Source organism: Coenobita brevimanus, chromosome 70, assembly GCF_032717465.1.
Source record: "Coenobita brevimanus isolate Jiangsu-jjx chromosome 70, ASM3271746v2, whole genome shotgun sequence".
NCBI lineage: Eukaryota > Metazoa > Arthropoda > Malacostraca > Decapoda > Coenobitidae > Coenobita > Coenobita brevimanus.
The window spans coordinates 36053440-36073963 of NC_137023.1; the positions used below are offsets into that span (position 1 = coordinate 36053440).

General features: G+C 40.7%; 1 protein-coding gene across 1 annotated transcript in view; it reads right to left on the reverse strand.

Moving 5' to 3' along the window:
- The window catches only part of Rok (Rho associated coiled-coil containing protein kinase), a 165688-nt gene that overhangs the window by 87685 nt on the left and 57479 nt on the right, over positions 1 to 20524 (reverse strand). Inside the window, exons 15-18 of the mRNA XM_080277508.1 lie at positions 10160 to 10370; positions 7348 to 7508; positions 6414 to 6668; positions 5923 to 6192 (exon numbers count right to left, since the gene is read on the reverse strand). Of these exons, the coding sequence (XP_080133634.1) occupies positions 5923 to 6192; positions 6414 to 6668; positions 7348 to 7508; positions 10160 to 10370 (897 nt within the window). The remainder of the gene's footprint in view (positions 1 to 5922; positions 6193 to 6413; positions 6669 to 7347; positions 7509 to 10159; positions 10371 to 20524) is intronic.

Below are 20524 nucleotides of genomic sequence, written 5' to 3' on the forward strand. Positions count from 1 at the left end.
TGTGAGTTATAATTATTTAACACTGCACATTCTTCTTAACTGAACCACACCAGTTTCAACCACCACTCTGCACGCCACACTTAATCCTTTGCAATCTAAACTCTAATTTCTTAACACTGCACAACACTGTAAATTCCCATGTGATACAGTGGCGAGGTATTGCAGTTCATTCACTGTTTATTCGTAAAAAAACGAGCACGTGCAGCATCCATTACGATGGACGTCTTCCCTGAACGAAGGTAAGGCAGTAACTGGAGACAGGGTTGCCAGATCTGAAATCGGCCATATTACCAAACTCCTCAACTTTCATTACCAAATTTAACTTTTCATTACCAAATTCTTAAAGGAAGCATTTATTCTTCACTAATTATATGTACAATGGAAATAATCACTCTCCTTATAATCAGCAGCATGTTTATTTTTTTGCTATGTATGCTGGCAGATTAATCAAAGAAAGCAGACAGTCCACCATCTCCATTCTCTACATCTTTATACATGTGAAAAACCTGTTTGATATTGGATCAAGCTGATTCACTTAAAAATGAACTTTTCAGTACCAAATTGGCCTACATTTGGTAATGAAAAATATCAAATGGCAACCGTGACTGGGGAGGGGGGAAGGGGGAGGAAGGAAGAAGTGAAGGGGCCATGGTGTAAACAGCTGTTTGGCGCGGTGTGGCGCCGCAAGGCAATTTCAAATTACGGGTGGGAAAACTTTTTCTTTTTTGGGGGGTTCTGAAGGTCCAGGCCCACAATGTCCAGTAACTGGGGAGTCCGGAAAGTGGGCGTCCGGGAAGTACAGGGATTAACTGTACATATAAAGTACGTGAAAATAACCGAATGAAGTTTGTAGTGTTATGTTATGTAGAGGTAAGGGCCAGGCAAGGAACTACTGTATAAATTAGGGTCAGTAAAGGAATAAAGCTCATGTAGGATATGTACATGGTCTAAACATCATTATTAACTGCACTATTTTCAGGTCCATCTTTGCATAAATGAGCCAATGTAAAGAGTTAAAAAAAAAAAAGGTCTTGTGATGGAATCTGCTACAACCAACGTGTGTTTGTAGGACTGTCCTCATGTGGTTGTGTGGATGAATCAATCATGCATGCAGCCGGTGAGTCTTTTCACTGAGAACCATTGTGGGTCAACCCCCTCCAGTTTCTTCTGTATTTTCCTATTTTTAAGGTGGTAAATGACCCTTTCCTGATGAAAATTTTCCCAGTTACTATCATCATGTTCCTTAAGGCATACCTACGACTGTTTACGGCATAATGGAAGAAATGTATGGTATTCAAAGGTCAATTTTGTTTCCCATTTCCCAACTGGAGGTTATGTTAAGTTAGGTTTGGTTAAATAATTAAGTATGGTTAAGCTAGGTTTGGTTAGGTTTAGTTAGACTGTTAGGTTAGGACAGTGGTATTCGGTGAAAAGACAGACCCCAAGCAGCTGCTTAGCACCTGACAGACAGATTCATAGACTTCCACAATTTATAAATTATCTTTGTACATACAGTATATTGAAAGCTGAACTTACCACTCCATCACAGATATTTTATCACATAGTCTTAGAATGGTACTGTTAAGTTGTCATGTATAGAAAACATCTTTGCATTTAATAACAAAATGAAAAGCTTAAGCATTTTAACAGCCACTTTACTGTAGTGGTCTGCCACACTGACATCTTGTGGTAATGAGTGGGGGGTTGCTATGGTAACCAAGCGAGTGCCTCACCCGACAGGCAAAGTTCACAGACGTTTTCAGAACTTACTTTTTTTTTTTTTTTTTTTTTTTTTTTTGGCCAAAAAATTTATCAAGAACAGTAATCATCAGTACCGAATTTTTTGGTATGAAATTACCAAATTGTGATGGCAGCAACAGGTGGCTAGTGGTCCACTGTGTGGTGAGTGAGCTGCACTCATGCCTTGCACTCAGTAGGGAAGGTCTGCTGTGAGTTTATTAACCCCTTTGCAATTTACGAAATAACAGTGCTGCACTCATATAGCACTTCCCATGATCACAGCTGTATGTACCATTTACAAACAATCTTCTATTTCGAATCGTGTCTGATGGCAGTTTACAGTTTTACTTTCACCACATTCACTGTAATCACACTTTAAAGCAAGATGCCTAATTTTCCTTTTGTTTTTCTTGATGCTTGATACACTTTGTTAGGTAATGCAACATTTTTCCCACGAGTTTTCCTGCAGGAATACCAGCTTCTAACTTGTCCAGAATTTTCACTACCAGCATTATGTCATGTTCCGTGCTTCCTCTTGACATCTCCAGTCTTCCCAGAGGATCCATTTGCATTAAGAGCCATGGTAAGGAGAAATGACTTTTGAAATATTGTACAAGGAAAAAAAAAATTGTTGTTGAACTAGTTGATGGTATGAATGCTCATGTGTGTTTAAACAGAGGGACCCTTGTTGCGACCTAGCGTGATGTGCTGACCAACCAAATGACAGATGCTTTCCTCGCTGCTTGTGAAAATGGTTTTAGAATTATACTAGATTTTTTTCCAGCTGATGATCCACTTTCGTGAATGTGGCACCTGTGCACTCCTGCCGCGTGATTGGTTTGTTTCAATTTCATACCTGAAGTATCATATTTACGAAAAACAATTGTCCCTTATATTCCAATTCTTATAAATGCTGTCTTGCATTGTCATTGTACTACACAAACAGACATGAAACGAGTATGTATCTGTGCTTCACCCAAACGGACAATGAATCTGAGGAAGTTGAATTTGAAATGAAATACTGTTGTAAAAGGTACAGAGTTGTTGCATCTCCCTATATTTAAAAAAAAATAAACGCATTTGGCTGGGTAAGTGCAAATAAAAGGTATCTTAATACTTACGCACTTGTTACATTAGACAATAGTACTATTCTAAGTAAATTAGCGGTTTTATCAGTGATAAAGTGGTGGAAGTGGGGAGGCGAATGGAACAGTCCCTATACAGGAGGAGGGGGACACGAGAGTCGGCCTGGCAGGAAAAACAAGTCGTCTCGTCTTGCAAGATATCAGACTTTATTATGGATCACACCTACTCCATTGCTTCAATACCTTCGTCCATATTAACTGCAAGTATATATATCCGTAAGTATACAGTACATCCTTATAGTAAGCGAGTTCCGAGTACGTGATCCCCCTTGTATGCGAGGGCTTATTTTTAAAATCTTATTTGAGTGTATCTTTTATTAGTACGCGAATTGAACTCCTTGTAAGCAAAGAGTGGCCCAAATCCGGGGTTACCCCGAGTGTGCAACGTTGCCCCCCACAAGAAGCGATAACAGGTAAAGGTGAACAGCCATATTCTTGTTGGTTTTGTTAAGCCATATCCTTGTTGATTTACCTAGTAATGCCATAATCTTGTTGGTTTACTTTATCTTAGGTAATATGTCTTTGATAGTTTCCCTGTATGGTACAATACTTAGGTCTGAAAGGCATCTCAAGGGTTGCCCATGAAGGGGGGTGTCACCCATATGAAATTTTCCCATAAGTTTATGTATTCACAGCACGCAAATTCCTAGTATGTGACGTCCTCTGCCGCCCACATAGGCGCGTACTAGGGGGATGTACTGTATATATTTATTTATTTATTAGAGATGCAACAACTCTGCACCTTTTACAACAATAAATATTTCAATTCAAATTCAACTTCCTCATATTCATTGTCTGTTTGGGTGAAGCACAAATACATATTCGTTTCATGTCTGTTTGTATAGTACAGTGAGAATGCAAAACAGCATTTATGAGAATTGGAATACAGGGTACAATTTTTTTTTTTTCTAAATATGATACTTCAGGTATGAAATTGAAACATACCAATCACATGGTAGGAGTGCGCAGGTGACACATTCACGAAAGTGCATCATTAGCTGGAAAAAAATCGAGTATGGTTGTGGAAATGGTTTTAGAATTAGTTTAAATATATTTTAGGAATACATATTTTTAACATTTTGTCCGAATTTACTGAAATCCGGACTAATGGCAACCAAACCAAAGAAGTTCTACTGTATTTACACAAACCAATCAAAGAAAAAGATCGCTATGCGAATTCTGTCTTCAACCAAGAATCATATAAAATTGTGCATTGTTTTTCTTTTGCTTTATTGCGAAATAACACATATAAATAGCCATAACTATATGTCATTGTAAAGGTAATTTATTGTGATCTTGCACGGTTCAAACCAAATTTATATATCTTCATTGCTTTATTCTTGGCGAATATTTTTCTACGGCAAGGTATAAAATTTCTGATTTCCGCCTAACTTCAACTCATCATTTTGACTTCATTTTTAGTTTTCCATTTTTGAATATACTACGATAAGGTACAACTATTCAACTTTAAAATGATACCAAAACCAGCACTCTATCATGAAAAGTATATTTACGCAGACTGATAAAAAAAAAAAAGATCGCTAAGTGAATGGCCGAGAATCATAAAATATTGTGCTTCTTTTTTCTTTCGCTTTATGACACAAAAACGTGCATAAATAGCCATTACCTATATTTCACTGTAAAGGTAACTTATTGTAGTTTTACATGGTTCAAGCCAAATTTACATATCTTTAATACTTTATTCTTGGTGAATATTTTCCTTTGGCACGGTATAAAATTTTTGGTTTTCACCTAACTTCAACTCGTCGTATTGATTTTTTTACTTTTTTTTTTTTTTTAATAATACTTTATTATAAACTACAAATATTCAGCTTTAAAATGACACCAAAACCAGCATTCTCTTATGAAAAGAGCATTTACACAGACTGATCAAAGAAAAATATCGCAGCGTGAAGATGTGGGTCAGAGCGAGAGCAGCTGACTTTGGGACAGATGTAATCTGACTGGGGCTGAAACCTGATAGGGTTAATTACCCACTAAACCACAAAGCGCCAAAATTTGGTAATATGGTTACCATCCAGCATAGTAAATGGTTACCTGGATTACAAGAACACATATGGCTTGTCACTCAGTGCAGAGACCACGGGCAGCACTACAATGAGTATGGGCACCCCCACCTACCACTAAGAATTGCATTTCACAGAGAAATAAAATGAAAATAATAAACACATGTGGGTCACAAAAAGTAAAAACATTCAAGGAAACTGAATGAGCAAGAGGAATGAGTGGTGGTTATGAAGGACCACATGTGACATCACTGTGCTGACCGGGCTCCTTCTGGTAGCCTGGCTGGCTGACCTGGTGAGAGTGGATCTTGTCTCTGACCATCACTATGGCGAGTCTCACGGCTGCTCAGTGGGGCCGGTTTAACTTTTATACATCGTTCTAGCAATTCATCGCACAGAAAGGCCCGACTGTATGCACTTAATGCATATCCTCAACTGCACTTTTTCCAGCACTTGCAACAAAAATTTGAAATTATAAACTGCTTACGTTACCCATTTTTGGGTGTAGGCAAGCTGCTGCCCTTGAAAGCCTGTAGCCACAACTGCCCAACTCTAAAATGCGTGTGCCAAAGCCTTGTCCTGGCAAAAATTTTGAATTTCAGAATCAATTTTCACTATCCATGATCAAATATGTATGATGTGAGGCAAATTATAAATGTTGCAAGAGTCTGGGGGACAAAGTCTACCAGTTGGGTTTCTATGCATGCATAAGTGTCATGGCGGTAGATGCAACTAAAGTCTCCCCTTCCCTTGCTGCACTTTACAGTACAAAAAAAAAAAAAAAAAAAAAAAAAAAAAAAAAAAAAATGTTTCTTAAGAGTTCAAACCATTGCATATATATAGATATATGGCACAGTACAGTACTCGTCCCTGACTTGAATGCTCTATTATTAGACTACCAGGCACCTGATCTAAAGGACTTCAGACTAGAAAAAATATTAAGTGTAAAAATGGCAATAAAATTATGAATCAGAACCTGCATACTTCAAGACTGTTACCATATGACTTACCTCAGAGAGAGTACTGTCTTTTTCAGTTATGTCTGCTGTGTGTTTGGACACCAGATCACGAATCTCCAACTCTTTGACTGTCTTTTCTTTTTCCAGTTCAGCCACAGTCTCCTCGGCTATAGAACGGGCCAAGGCCTCAGCATCAGCTCGGCCCACTGCCAGCTGTAACTGCTGAGTCAGACTAGTGCGCTCCTCTTCGAGCTCTCCAACCTGACGGCTCTTCTCCTCAGTCTCCTCACGCAATTCACGCACTTGTGTCTTGTACAAGGTCTGCAAAACATTTAGTCAGCTAACTGCCAAAGATGACATTCACTTACATGTGCCTGATGGGCAGTTCACATGTATAACAATGCTCAAAATATAATTAACAAATTTTTACAAGTAAAAAGTCAAACTGACATACATCATTAAAAAAAAAAAAAAAAAAAAAAAAAAAAAAATATTGGCATCAATTAAGTTGGGCAAATATATAGTGCAGTTACTGTGCTTACAGAGAAGTACTGTTCAGCCTCAAGTGTGTCCTGTAATTCTCGCATCTGCACCTCATCCACCGACTTTGCTGTTTTAAGCTTGTGCAGTTCCTCCTCTAGGCTGGCTCGTGCCTCCTTGGTTTCCTCTAAGTCCCTCGTCAGCAGCTTCTCCCGGTTGCGCAAGACTGTCACTTCAGCAGTTTGGCTTTGCAGCTCATTTGCCAGGGATGACCGCTTTTCAGCCTCTGCCTCTATCTGCTTTTGTAAGCCTTTAACCTAAACAAAAAATTGACTGTGCTAAAAGTATGTGTAATTTACAGATTATCAATGATAATTTCATATAGCCTTATTTCTTTACCAACAATGGCAATTAAATTTACACTTATTTTTTAATACAGGCCGACATTTAATACAGCATCTTTATACATCCCCCGATAATTACAAAGTGTGCAGAGATCCAGGTCACAGCCCTCGGAACTCACTAAAGAATTCAGAGGAGAAAAAAAGCCCAAGGCTATCTAGAATGAAACTACTGGAAAGTGCAGGCCATGTACCAAATCCCTATCCTAACAACATGAAAATTTAGAAGTTCCCACTCCTATCCATCTTAGATGACTTGTATAAAAAAATAAGGAATAGAAGGATAGTGTTTTTCCTTCTCATATCACCAGAGATTAGCTGCCATACACAAATTAAGAAATTATATAAAGATTATTATTATTATAAACATCATACTAAAAAAAAAAAAAAAAAAACTCCATCCATCCATCATCCAATCTTACATTGCCCCATGAGGAGCGTAGGAGCCCGGGGCTAAGCAGTTGGTCCAGACATTTAAGATGAGAGTGAAAAAAAATCTACAATTCAAAAATAGACAAGAGAGAATGTGATGCATTTGTGCAGAGCTGTATCTCTTCTCGTCTGAGGTTAATGGGAACAATTACATTTTCCTGACCTTTTCACATTCCTGTCGGTACTCGCCCTCCAGCTTGTGAAGCTGTTGCTGCAGCTGTCTGTAGTCAACACTAAGCATGGAGTTCTGACGCTCCTTCTCCTGACTAGATGCCTCTGCCTGTTGCCGCTTTTGTTTTTCATCATTCAAACGCTCTTGTAAGGCTGTACCAGAGAAATTCCAAATTTTTACTGATTTTGAAACACCAAAAACAATTAGCTAAATCAATTATAAATACATTATACAACAGCAAACACCTATGACCCTGAAAAGACCTCAACAGACATGACTGGGTCTAAATGACCTAAACAAACCAAACTGCCCATGAAATAATCTGATGCTCAAAATGAATGTGCACTTGACTGGACAAGACGTAGCTCTGATGAATATGAAAGGGACTAAATGCTTCTGAATGGCCCTACAGTAACTGGATCACCATGCCCTGAATTAACTGTGTCAGGCTGGATGTAAAGGACCTGAAATGACATAAATGAACCATGCTGACCTGACGGGAGATGACCTGGCAAAAATGAACCTTGACTGCTCTGGCTGAAAGAGAATATGGATAATATAATCTAAAAGAATAAATGTGATAGTGCCTTAAGTGGCCTCAACTGGCCCCCAGACTACAGTAATTTGTTTCTAACTACTGCAGTTCACTAAAGAAAATTTATTATTCTGTTCTTAATATGGTTATAACACTTTATATACCTGCTGATGGTTGTGCTGATATGACACAGGTACATAGGCAAAAAATGCTATCAATCTATAAGGTAAAAGTCCTCCAATCCAGCCACCAATAATCCGAATATCCAAATATTTCGAATTTTTCAAGCCAAAATTTTTCGAAATTTTCCAGGCTTTATCTACAGATTTATCTGGCTTGGACTTGTCCTTGGACTTGGATATACCTGCCTGCAACTATTCAGCAACACTTCTATGCATTTTCGGTGTCTACAGTAAACAATAACCCATATCATTTTAAGTGTTTATTTCAGGATCATCTACAAATTTCTAATGTTTTCAAAGGTCCCTCCCAATAGGCAAAAAGACCCTTGGTCCCCTCCCATTCAGATTACAGAACTTTTACTGCAATCAATCATCTCAGTCCCAGATCAGGCTGCTCTCTCTCCAATTCACACACACACATTTATACACTGAACGTCTCCCCCCCCATCCCTCCATATCATTCTCGGTCTCCCTTTTCTTCCTCACCCATCTTATCCTTGGCCTCCCTCTTTTCCTCCCCCCTCCATCTCATTCTTGATCTCCCTCCACCCTTCCATCTCACTCACATGCACTCTCCTGGCTGGTCAATCTTTTGTTCTCCATGCTCTTCACATGGCCAAACATCTCAAGATAGTGTGCTTTTAATGCTTTGCTTTACAGCACATCCACATCAACACCACAATACTCCTTTAGTTCCTCACTTGTCAGTCTCTCTCTCCAAATCTCTCTGCAGGCTCTTCTCATATTCTCAGATAACTCATTTTCACTCCTCTCACCCTTGTGTCTTTCCAACAGAGTCCAAGCTTCACTTCCATACTTCAGAATGGGAATCACAATAATGTCATGCATTTTTTTTTTTTTAGGCTAACTTCTCCTTTTCCCCCTTACTATTCGCAGTGAACCTGCAATCTGTCTTCCATGCACTTACTTTAAATAGCCTTTATATTGGCTCTATATTTCTTTTCCATTTGTTTGCATTTTTTCCATCTCATTCTTTACATTTTCACACAACTTCCACATTCACACTACTCTCTCTCTATATATATTACAAAAATAATGGCTAGAGAGTTCGCATTCACTTCCTCTAAATTTACCAACCATGAAGTTCTTTCTCTTTAAGTACACATTTTTTTATTCTCATCACCATCACCATTATCATCCAAACCTCCTTTCCCACCCTAGGGCAGAGTGATGAGTGGCAACATCCAGACAGCCTAAGTTTGCCCAATTCAATGAGCTATGCTTCCATTCACTCATCATTCAAGCCCATGGAATCCTGGCTCCATCAGATAGGCCTAAAAAATTTCACCACGTTCTGTAGTTTCACATACTCCACCCGAACCACTTCTTTCATTTAGGTTCCGCTGTTTTTTCAATATCCACACCTCACCAAACTGTTCCTCTTTTACTTGCTGATATCAGCTTACATTAAGCTGTTACCATGGAGGTGAGGTGTGGATATTGAAAAAACTATCTATCTATAGATAGATAGATAGATAGTTTTTTCAATATCCACACCTCACCAAACTGTTCCTCTTTTACTTGCTGATATCAGCTTACATTAAGCTGTTACCATCATTTGCTAGTTTAGAATCTACATGGGCAGTTAGAGTGGGGATAATTAGTACTGTATGGGATAGGAAATTTACCTCATCCAGCTTCATCAAACAGGTACAGTCATTGCTTGTTGCCTTCAATCTAGTGACTATGTTCTCATAGGAACAGTCCAAGTAAATGCTCATACTAAATCAAAACCTAGGAAAATATATTTGCTTCCATATTTAAGTTCAGGATGACTGGGCATAATCCATGACCCTTGTTTTTACAAGACATCCCTCCTCCATTCTGTACTTACACATAGGAAGTTCAGAGTTTGTTTATATATGGATGGATGGACCTCTTTTTAAGGTATTTAATTCGGAATTCTGGTAGGTTACCGTAACTAACGTATGACTGAACATAGTTTCTGGATTTTAAAGATACTGCTTGGACCATGAGGTAAATACAAAACTGGAGGGAGTGGGGGAATATAAACAAACTAGAAAGCACAAAATCTATAAAGAAATAATCCAAGTATATAAATGACCTGCAAGAGCCTGTGCAGTTGACTGGTGATTCTGTGTAGGTGCAGCAGAGTTGGCCTCTCGCAAAGCCCGTGCCTCTTGTTCGTACCGGGTGGTCATATTCCGCAGCTCTAGTTCCAAAGAGTTACGGTCTTTCTCCAGCTGCACAAGACGCTCACTCACCTTTTCACTCTCCTTCCTTGCCAATGACTCACGTTCAAAAGCACTATCAAGCTGTGTAAGGACAGGAAATTAATCTATGCACATATCAGTTGTGAAATGCACAATGTTATACTTCACTCAACCGCCCAAAGAAGTGATGACTTGCCTTTTAAGCTTCAGACAAAACTCCCTGGGTCTAGAAAACTTCACTTCATAGGGAATTTCGAGATGGCAACACTCTTTGCCTGCCCTGCAAACTTAATTTATGTGTAAAAAAAAATTGATCTTGTGAAAATATTTGTTTGGTTTAACATTTTTTTTTTTTTTTTAGATCAGTAACAATAAAAAGCAACATCTGGCATGTTCCCACCCGTCATCACTACTCACACCAGGCACCCTCACCTTACATCAGTCATTATCATGCCATGGGCAGGAATGGATGTGTCTTGGCCATTGTCACATCCCCCCCTTCCCCTTTTTTTTTTTTTCTTTTACTACAATCCTTTTTGTTTTTAGTTTTCTTCACTGTCACTCTTGCTTTTGAAAATCATCTTCTCCCACTTTATTTTTCCATGAAACTGCTCTATGTACTGTACTGTGTATTTCATTACACTCAACCCCCTGCTATCGTGCGTTCAGCTATCATTTTTATCTGCTATCGCGCACACATCAAATGCACAACCATACATGCTATCACGCACCCCACGACCGCTATCACGAGTCAAGTTTGAAGACAGGCTAAGCAAAACTTATTCACACGGCACTTCATACGAGGTTTGCTGAGGATACGATGGTTAATCGGAACGGTAACGTGGTAAAATTCCTGACGATACCACGGGCATGCATCTAAACGGATTCCTGCCGAGGATACGACAGGCAAAACAGTGTGAACAAAACCCATTCGACTCGAAAGAATATACGTACTACAGCACTGAAATTTAACCTAACGCTGAATACTTATTAATACTGTATTTCAGAATAAATATCAATCGTTTTGAGACCCTCATAAAGAGTTAATATTTCCTATGCCGAGAAAACTGTGATGTCGATAAAGTAATCACGTGTTTACAACTAAGACAGGGCTCTGGTAACAGTATGAGGAAAGTGTGAGATAGCGTGCAAGTTTTGTTCCACTTAAATCTTCCTCGGCCTTTCCTGATACGATGTACCATGTGATACCCCCTTTAACTGTGGACACTAAGAAATCATGGAGACAGCTAAAGAGATCTGGCGGCAATTAAGCCACTCCCAAGCCTCTGAACCCATCAAACCACCCAAGCCTTAATCCTTATAAAAGTTTGATGGCCTTTTATGTTGTTTTTTTATTCATTATACTGTTATTATTAATATAATAATGCTTTATTTTATGTTGGAGGAGAGATTGGCAGGAAATCGTAGGCATAAAGTGGTTAAAAGTTAGAAAAATGGGCCACCAAAAAACCAATTAGAAATTTTCCCATTGATTGTTTAGTTCAGCTATCAAGTATTCAGCTATTACGCGCATTTGCTGTGACCAATTAGGCGCGATAGCAGGGGGTTGAGTGTACATCTTGGAATTCTCTCGTGTGAGTAAAAATGACCAACTATGGCAACCTTCCCCCAATATCTGCACTGGTTTCACTAACTTCACTGAATACTGGCAGATTAATTTGCTTCTTGATAGCAGCACAGGTGGTTAGGGGTTATTCTTGGGCACATGCAATAATTTATCTATCTTGGTCTTGTCTTGTGCAACAAGGGGCTCCACTTCTTATCAAGTTTTCTATGTTCTGCCTCTCTAGATCACTTTATCCATCTGTTAACTGTCCTCTTCTTGATGCTGAACTGCTGGGATATCTATCTATCTATCTATAGCCCGACGCCCTAATCCCGCAAAGGGTGGCCGCAGACAAAACGCCTCCAAGTCACTCTGTCACCCACCATTTGACTCCCCTCCCCCCAACTCACCCCCCCTCCCTCATATACCTCTCAACTCCATCCCTCCACCTCATCCTCGGTCTACCTCTCCCTCTCCCTCCCTCCACCTCACCTACATACACCCTCTTAGTCAGTCTTTCATTCTCCATTCTCTCCACATGTCCAAACCACCTCAGTGTATTTCTCCTAATCTTTTCAACCACATCCACATCCACCCCACAACGTTCCTTCACTTCTTCATTCGTCAACCTGTCCCTCCACGTCACTCCACATGCTCCTCTCAAGTAACTCATTTCCACTGCTCTCACTCTTGACTTGTTCCCCTCTTGCAAGGTCCACGCCTCGCTTCCATACGTCAGGGTAGGGATCACAATACCATCATGCAGTGACTTCTTAACTTCCATACTCACCTCCCTATTTCTCATCACTGCTTTCAGTGTACCAACAACCTTTCTTCCCTGCTGTACCCTTTCACGTACTTCATCCCCCAAAGTTCCATCCTTACTCATCACACTACCCAAGTACTTGAATGCACTCACATTCTCCATATCCTCACCATCCAATCTCACTGCACACTCTGTGACTTCATTCCTCTCAAACACCATAATTTTACTTTTGTTTACATTAACTTTCAGCTTCCTCCTCCTACACACTGTCCCAAATTCATTCACCAAACCTTGCAACTCCCATTCATCTTCACTCAACAATACTGTATCATCAGCAAACAGCAACACCGGAAGCTTCCAAATCTCACCCTCATTCATTAGGGCCACCCCCAAATCCACTGCCCTACCCTACACCTCCTTTACAACCCCATCCATATATATATTAAACAGCCATGGAGACATCACACACCCCTGTTTCAGTCCCACATTGAGATCAAAGAACTCACTCAGCTCACCATCCACTCGCACCGTAGCCCTAGCTCCCTCGTACATACTCTTCACAGCACTCAACAATTTCCCCTCCACTCCATATATTCTCAATACCTTCCACATACCTTGCCTATCTATTCTGTCATAAGCTTTCTCCAAGTCCATGAAGGCAGCATACACTTTCCTTCCCTTCTCTAGATACTTCTCCACTAAACATCTTAGAACAAATATCTGATCTACACACCCTTTTCCCTTCCTAAATCCCCCTTGTTCTTCTCCAACTAGCTCCTCTGTCATATGCCTAACCCTATCAATGAGTATTCTACCATATATTTTACCAGTCACACTAAGAAGGCAAATACCCCTATGGTTACCACATACTTCTCTCTCCCTTTTTCCTTTGTACAGAGGAAAAATTATACCTGATTTCCAGTCTTCTGGAACCCTTCCCTCTTCCCAAGCCAATCTACACAACTTCCATATCCACTCCACAACAATCTGAAATATCTGCTAATTAAGAGCAATAATCTGCTCATGCTGAGAGGCTGTAGTTGTGTGTCCATGATCCATCTCGGTTACAGTGCTCACGGCTTTATTTTCCTGCGTAAATATCATCGCTCACAGATATTTAAACTTGGATAATAATATATTTTTAGATGTTTATTTTTAGAGATTTGATGGCACTTGTGATTTCGACACTACCTTCATCTGTGGGTTCTATTTTATGGGATATTTTTCTTTCAGTACTGTTGATTTTGGATGTATAAAAAGCATTACGAAACTGTCTCCGCATTTTAAACCCGAAACCGCTGAGCAACAGGCTGAGCATTTCACATGCTTTCGTACAGCTAAGCCTCAACTTTATAATGTGGTTTCCTCTCGCACAGAGTGAGATATACACAATAACAACACTTATATCTTGCTTTTTGGTGTTGCTTACCAAAATACTGCCCTTCCTTGTATGTAATAAAGAAAATATAACAGGTTGTAGCAGTTGCCTGATAGCTCTTTCTGAAGGAAAGATACTGAGAATCGGGTCATCACTTCTCTGGACGTTTGTACATTTATAGCAGTATTAACAGTTCAACTTCTATTCAATGATTCATCATCATTATCAACCAGTCATTTGAGAACATTACTCATTTCCATATGTAAATATCAAGACACTAAAAGAAAAGAAAATACAGTAACTCTTACAAATCTATCAATTCTCAATAGATGAGACAGTCAATAATATGCTTTCAGTTAGTTAAAAGCATCCTTATGACTACTGACTAAACATGGTGCATTAAGCAGATAACCACAAAGGGTCTATGGATGGGAGGTTCTGTGACCTCTCCCTCCGGGCTCAATCTTAGGCAAAGTTTCCTTAACCCATGGCATCTGGCACATATTTCTGCCGACCCTTCTCCTGGCTGGGCATTTCAGAGAAAGTCGCCTTTTTTTTAATCTTAATATCACAGCTAATACTTAACCAAAAATAAAAAACTGTCATAATACTCACAAATCCTTTGACTTCAAGTTGATGGCCTCAATGAAGACAGAACCTGTATTTTTACACAGGAAAAATCATCAGAGAAATTACCAATATGCCGGGAATCGAACCCGGGACTCTCAGGTGAGAGCCAGGCAGCATACCACTACACCACAACCAGGTTCTCTCTTCATTCTGACTTGCCGTAAGTGCTTGGGATAGATTAAAAGCATCTACTTGCCCGAGTGCCAGGGGGTTGACTCACCCTCTTCAGGCCCACAGTGGGGGGCGGAGGGACGTTGGTTACAAGATTGTGACAACGTGAGTTAACTTTTACCTGGTCGTGGTGTAGTGGTATGCTGCCTGGCTCTCACCTGAGAGTCCCAGGTTCGATTCCTGGCACATTGGTAATTTCTCTGATGATTTTTCCTGCGTAAAAATACAGGTTCTCTCTTCATTCTGACTTGCCGTAAGTGCTTGGGATAGATTAAAAGCATCTACTTGCCCGAGTGCCAGGGGGTTGACTCACCCTCTTCAAGCCCACAGTGGGGGGCGGAGGGACGTTGGTTGTGACAACGTGAGTTAACTTTTTCCTGGTCGTGGTGTAGTGGTATGCTGCCTGGCTCTCACCTAAGAGTCCCGGGTTCGATTCCTGGCATATTGGTAATTTCTCTGTTGATGACCTCAAACTGTCTGTGAAGTGTGTGTCCTCAGAGAGAGAGAATGGGGAATTGGGGCAACTTTTGGTGTTTTTTTGACCGTGTCCATATGCATGGCTGAGGTGCAGTGGCACAACTAAGGCTTATATTGACCTCCACAATAATAACGCTTCCAGAAGACTGCAATGAACCACAAACACCAATCCCGTGTAGGTTCAGAAGTGTGGCATGAGTGTGGTTGTGAGTGCTGTTACTACAGCAAAGACCTTGAGGCAGGCTGGCTCAGCCCACCAAAAGCCGTGTATGTCCTCTCACCTCACCACTGCGCCACCATGCCTCCACCAGTGCCTTACACACACACACACACACACACACACACACACACACACACACACACACACACACACACACACACACACACACATGGATGGATATGTGTGTTTGGTTTGCATTGTCCTCAATTCTAAACACAGCTGTGCCACCTAGAAGTCTGGGTATTACTACAACTACAAATACTACTACTACTGCTACTACTACTATTACTACCACTACTACTTCTACTGCTACTACTACTAATACTACCCTACCACTATTACTACTACTACTACTACTACTTCTACTACTACTACTACTATTACTACCACTACTACTGCTACTATACTACTACTACTACTACCCTACCACTATTACTACTACTACTACTTCTACTACTACTACTACTATTACTACCACTACTACTACTACTACTACTATCCTACCACTATTACTACTACTACTACTACTACCACTACTACTACATAAAACCTAAATAATAGTATTGTAAAAATTTTTTTTTTTTTTTTATGCAAGGAAGAAGGAACCACAGACTAGCAGCCTCCAAAACAGTTCCTTCAAAAAAAAAAAAAAAAAAAAAAAAAAAAAAAAAAACAATACAAAAGAGAGCTAAATTCAAGATCAGTTCATTTCGAGATGCCAGGACACACTGATTTGAAAGACTGGAGATCATAAGAAGTAGGAAAAAAGACACAGGGAGACAGTTCCAGAGATGACCTGTTGCATAAATGAAGGACTGGGAGTAACGGTTAACTCTTGCATTAGAGAGTTAGGCAGAAAAGGGATGAGAGTTTGTTGCAAGACGAGTGCTACGCACTCATCGCAGAGGTGGAGAGATGCAAGCAGACAGTTCAGAGAAGCAGTGGCCATTGAAGTAGCGATAGAAAAGAGATAGAGAGGCAACAGTGCGGCAAAGAGACAGAGGCTGAAGGGAGCCAGTAAGAGAAGGAGAGCTAATGAGACAAAAAGCCTTTGACTCAAGAAGAGCTGTATGTGGGGAGCCTCTCCACATGAGAGTTGTACTCTACACATAGGCGAATAAAACCCATGTATAAAGTCAACACCTTTGTAGGGGTAAAGAAGGTAAGGAGTCGGCTTAACACACCTAATCTCTTGGAAGCAGATTTTACAGAAGATGTAATATGATCTTTCCAAGATAAATCCTGAGTGAATGAAACCCCAAGCATGTCCAAGGATGACGCAGGATTGGGCTGGATGTTATTAAACATTAGTGGGTACTCCTGTGGAAAATTCTGTCGGGTTGATAGGTGTAAAAACTGAGTCTTTGATGCATTAAAAACAAGATTATTTTTACCCCAGTCAAAGATACGAGCCAAGTCAGACATTAGCTGTGCCATAGCCTCATCTCTTGTTTGTTGAAGTAACTGTTGAGATGGATGTTGCTGAAACTGAATGAGAAGGTGAAGGGTGGAATCATCAGTGTACGAGTGGATAGGGTTAGACGTCCAGCTTAGAAGGTCATTGATGAATAAAAGGAAGAGAGTTCGTGATAGGACAGAGCCCTGAGGAACACCACTGTTGACAGATCTAGGAAAAGAATGATGGCCATCTACAAAAGCGGCTACAGAACGACCAAAAGGAAGCTGTAGACGAAGGCACAGATAGAAGGATAGAAACCATAAGAGGGCATTTTCGAAATTAAAGATTTACGCCAGACTTGATCGAAAGCCTTTGAGATGTCAAGTGCAATGGCAAAGCTTTCACTAAAGTCCCGAAAGGAGGATGACCAGGAGTTTGAAAAGCAGGAGAGAAGATCGCCAGTGAAGCGTCCCTGACTGAACCCATACTGACGATCAGAAATAAGGTTGTGATTGGAAAGATGCTTTAATATTTTTCTGTTAAGAATAGATTCCAAAACTTTTGAGATACAGGATGTTAAAGCAATTGGACGATACAGGGTTGGGAATGATCACCCTTCTTTGGGACTGGCTGAATGAGAGCACTCTTCCAGCAAGAAGGAATGGTACAAGTAGAAAGACAAAGGCGAAAGAGTTTATCTAGGCAGGGTGTAAGCACAGAAGCACAGTTCTTGAGGACAACAGGAGGGAACCCATCAGGCCCATATACCTTGTTAGTATTGAGGCCAGTGATGGCAGAAAATACATCAGCTGAAGAAATTTTAATGTCAGCCATGAGAAAGTAAGAGGAAGTGATGGAGGAAGAGCACCACAATAGTCTAAGGTGGAATTGCAGGAGAAAATCTGAGCAAAGAGATCTGCTTTATCAGAAGAAGAAACAGCTACAGAACCATCAGAGTAGAAAAAGGGGAGGGAAGGATGATGAGGTAAAGTTGTTAGAAAGGTTTTTGGCAAGGTGCCAGAAGGAGCAGGACGAATTAAAGTTTGAGAGTTAAGAGCATTTAGTACGGATGACATTATTTTTTGCAGAGCGAAGAACAGACTTAGCACGGTTCTGGGCAGAAACATAAAAAAGATGTGATTCAGGGGTGGGTTGGCTTTGGTACCTTTTATAGGCCCTCTCCTTGTTGTGAAGAACATTAGAACAAACGTGATTAAACCAAGGCTTTCTTGCATTAGTCAAACGATATGAGAAAGGAATGTATGCTTCCATGCCCGAGAGAATAACTTCTGCAATGTGCAAAGGCACACTCAGATGGCTCACGGCCATGGAAGCAATAATCAGTCCAGGGAAAATCAAAGAAGTGCTACCTGAGGGCCTCCCAATCCGCAGCTCCAACGTGTCACAGTTAATATTTCTTTGGAGGGTCCACAGGCTGTACTGGAGTGATAGAACAGGTTAAGGTAATAAGGTTGTGATCGGAGGAGCCCAACAGAGAGAAAAGATTAAGTGTAAGTAGAAGAATTAGTTGTAAGGAAGAGGTCAAGTATGTTGGAGCTCTCCCCAGGGCGGTCAGGGATACGGGTAGGGTGCTGTACAAGCTGCTCTAGGTCATTCAGGATAGAAAAGATGTAGGCTTGTTCACCAGGTGGATCAGTGATAGGAGAGGAGAGCCAAAGGTAGTGGTGAACATTGAAATCTCCTAGAATGGAGATTTCAGAGAAAAGAGAAATGGATAGAATGTGTTCCATTGCAGAAGTAAGATAGTTGAAGAATTTTTTGATAATCAGCAGAATTAAGGGATAAGTAAACAGCGTAGATATATTTAGTCAGAGAATGACATGAGAGCCGAAGCCAGAGTGTAGAGAATTCAGAAGAATCAAGTTCAGGAACACGATAGCAAGATAAGTCATTGCGTACATATACACAACAGCCACCTTTGGCTTTGAAATGAGTACAGAGAAAGTAGGAGGATGAAGAAAAGGGGTTGCTGTCAGCTGCCTCAGACAGCTGAGTCTCGGTTAAAATGAGGTGAGGTTTAGATCCACGCCGCACGTCGGTGTAGAAAAGCAGAATGTTAACCTGATTTCTTTGTTAATATTATTATTATACCATATAACCAAACCATGCGTGCTCCCTACGTGTCAACAAGTGGGTTGGTGAAGGGTTAGTGCCCCTCACCGTAAAACAAATAACTCAAAGTCAAATGGCCACCCCTTGCGGGATTGTGGCGTCTGGCAATAAATAGATAGATAGTTTAGAGGAGGAGAGGTGGTGTTCAACAGACAAAAGTTAAAGGAATGGCCAAGAATGTTGCAGAAATGAAGAAGACGTGAGTCAGACAGTGGTTCCAGGCAGCTCGTTGAGTTGTCACCGGGAGAGGGGCGGATGGTGGGGGCATTTATGGCCCCACCCCCAGGGACTCCAAGGCATGGTTAATGTATGCCATTTTCCTTTTTTAATTTTGAAAAGAATGTGTAGTGTGTACTGTGAATGCAGATTGGTGTTAACAGTTTGACAAACTTGTATTGGAGAGCATGCTGGCTTACTCTTTGTGTTATTGAAACAATAAAAAAGTTCAGCAGTGGGTGATGTTCAGGAACTAGTCCCGAGGGCTGATGAAACGGGAGCTCCGGCTCTCCTTGTCATCAGCTTTCCATCCACCTTGGGAGTACTGCCCTGCTTGACTGGTGCTACAGTCTACTCCTCAAAACCAACAGGTGCCATAATTTGGTCATCCACGTACTGTCCATAATCCACTTTATTTTCCACTACAACATTTTTTTTTCTGTGATTTGCACTTTTTCATCATAACTAGTATGTACACACACAAAAACTTTCAATAAAAAATCCATCCATCCATCCATAATCCAATCCTACAATGCCCCACAAGGAGCATAGGATACCAGGGCCTGGCAAGTCAGTCCTGACAATTAAGATGAGAGTGACCAGCCCCACTCATCCCTTAGTGGCATTACATTAGCAATAACCCCAACCACCCCTTGGATATAAACTTTTGCCGGCTCAATCCGACTGGAGTGCTGCAATTACCCACTAAACCACCAAGTGCCATAATTTGGTTATATGGTACCATCCAGCATTGTAAATGGTTTCCCGGTGTACAGGAAACCATTCGGCTTCTCACCCAGTGTAGAGTCACCCATAGGCGAAGGAATGGGAGAGAATGAAGGAAAGAAAGACAAAAGAGGGAATGTAAAGCCACCTGTAGGCAGAAGGACAAGGAAAGAATGAAGGAAGGAAAGACAGAAGAGGAAGGAAGGAAAGGAGGGAGGAGTGGAGAGGGCAGACACCTGAGAGCAGCACTACATTGAGTGAGTGGATGATGAGTGACCCCACCTAAAATAAGGCACTGACTTCATCATGAAACTAACTTTCTGCTTCCATTATTTACATAAATATACACAGAGCGCTGGTGCGAGGCTTGCCCGAAGGTGCTTCCTCCTCCCTTCCTCCACCACCTTCTCTATTTCTCGACTCCCTAACTCCTCTTCCATCTTCTCATCCATGCCAATATCCCCCTCTCCAGGATCGTCAATATCCTCTGAACCATTCCCATCATTGGAAATTGCAAATGAACGTACAAGGGGAAACAATGGGCGCACACTGGAGAACTCATGTGATCCACAC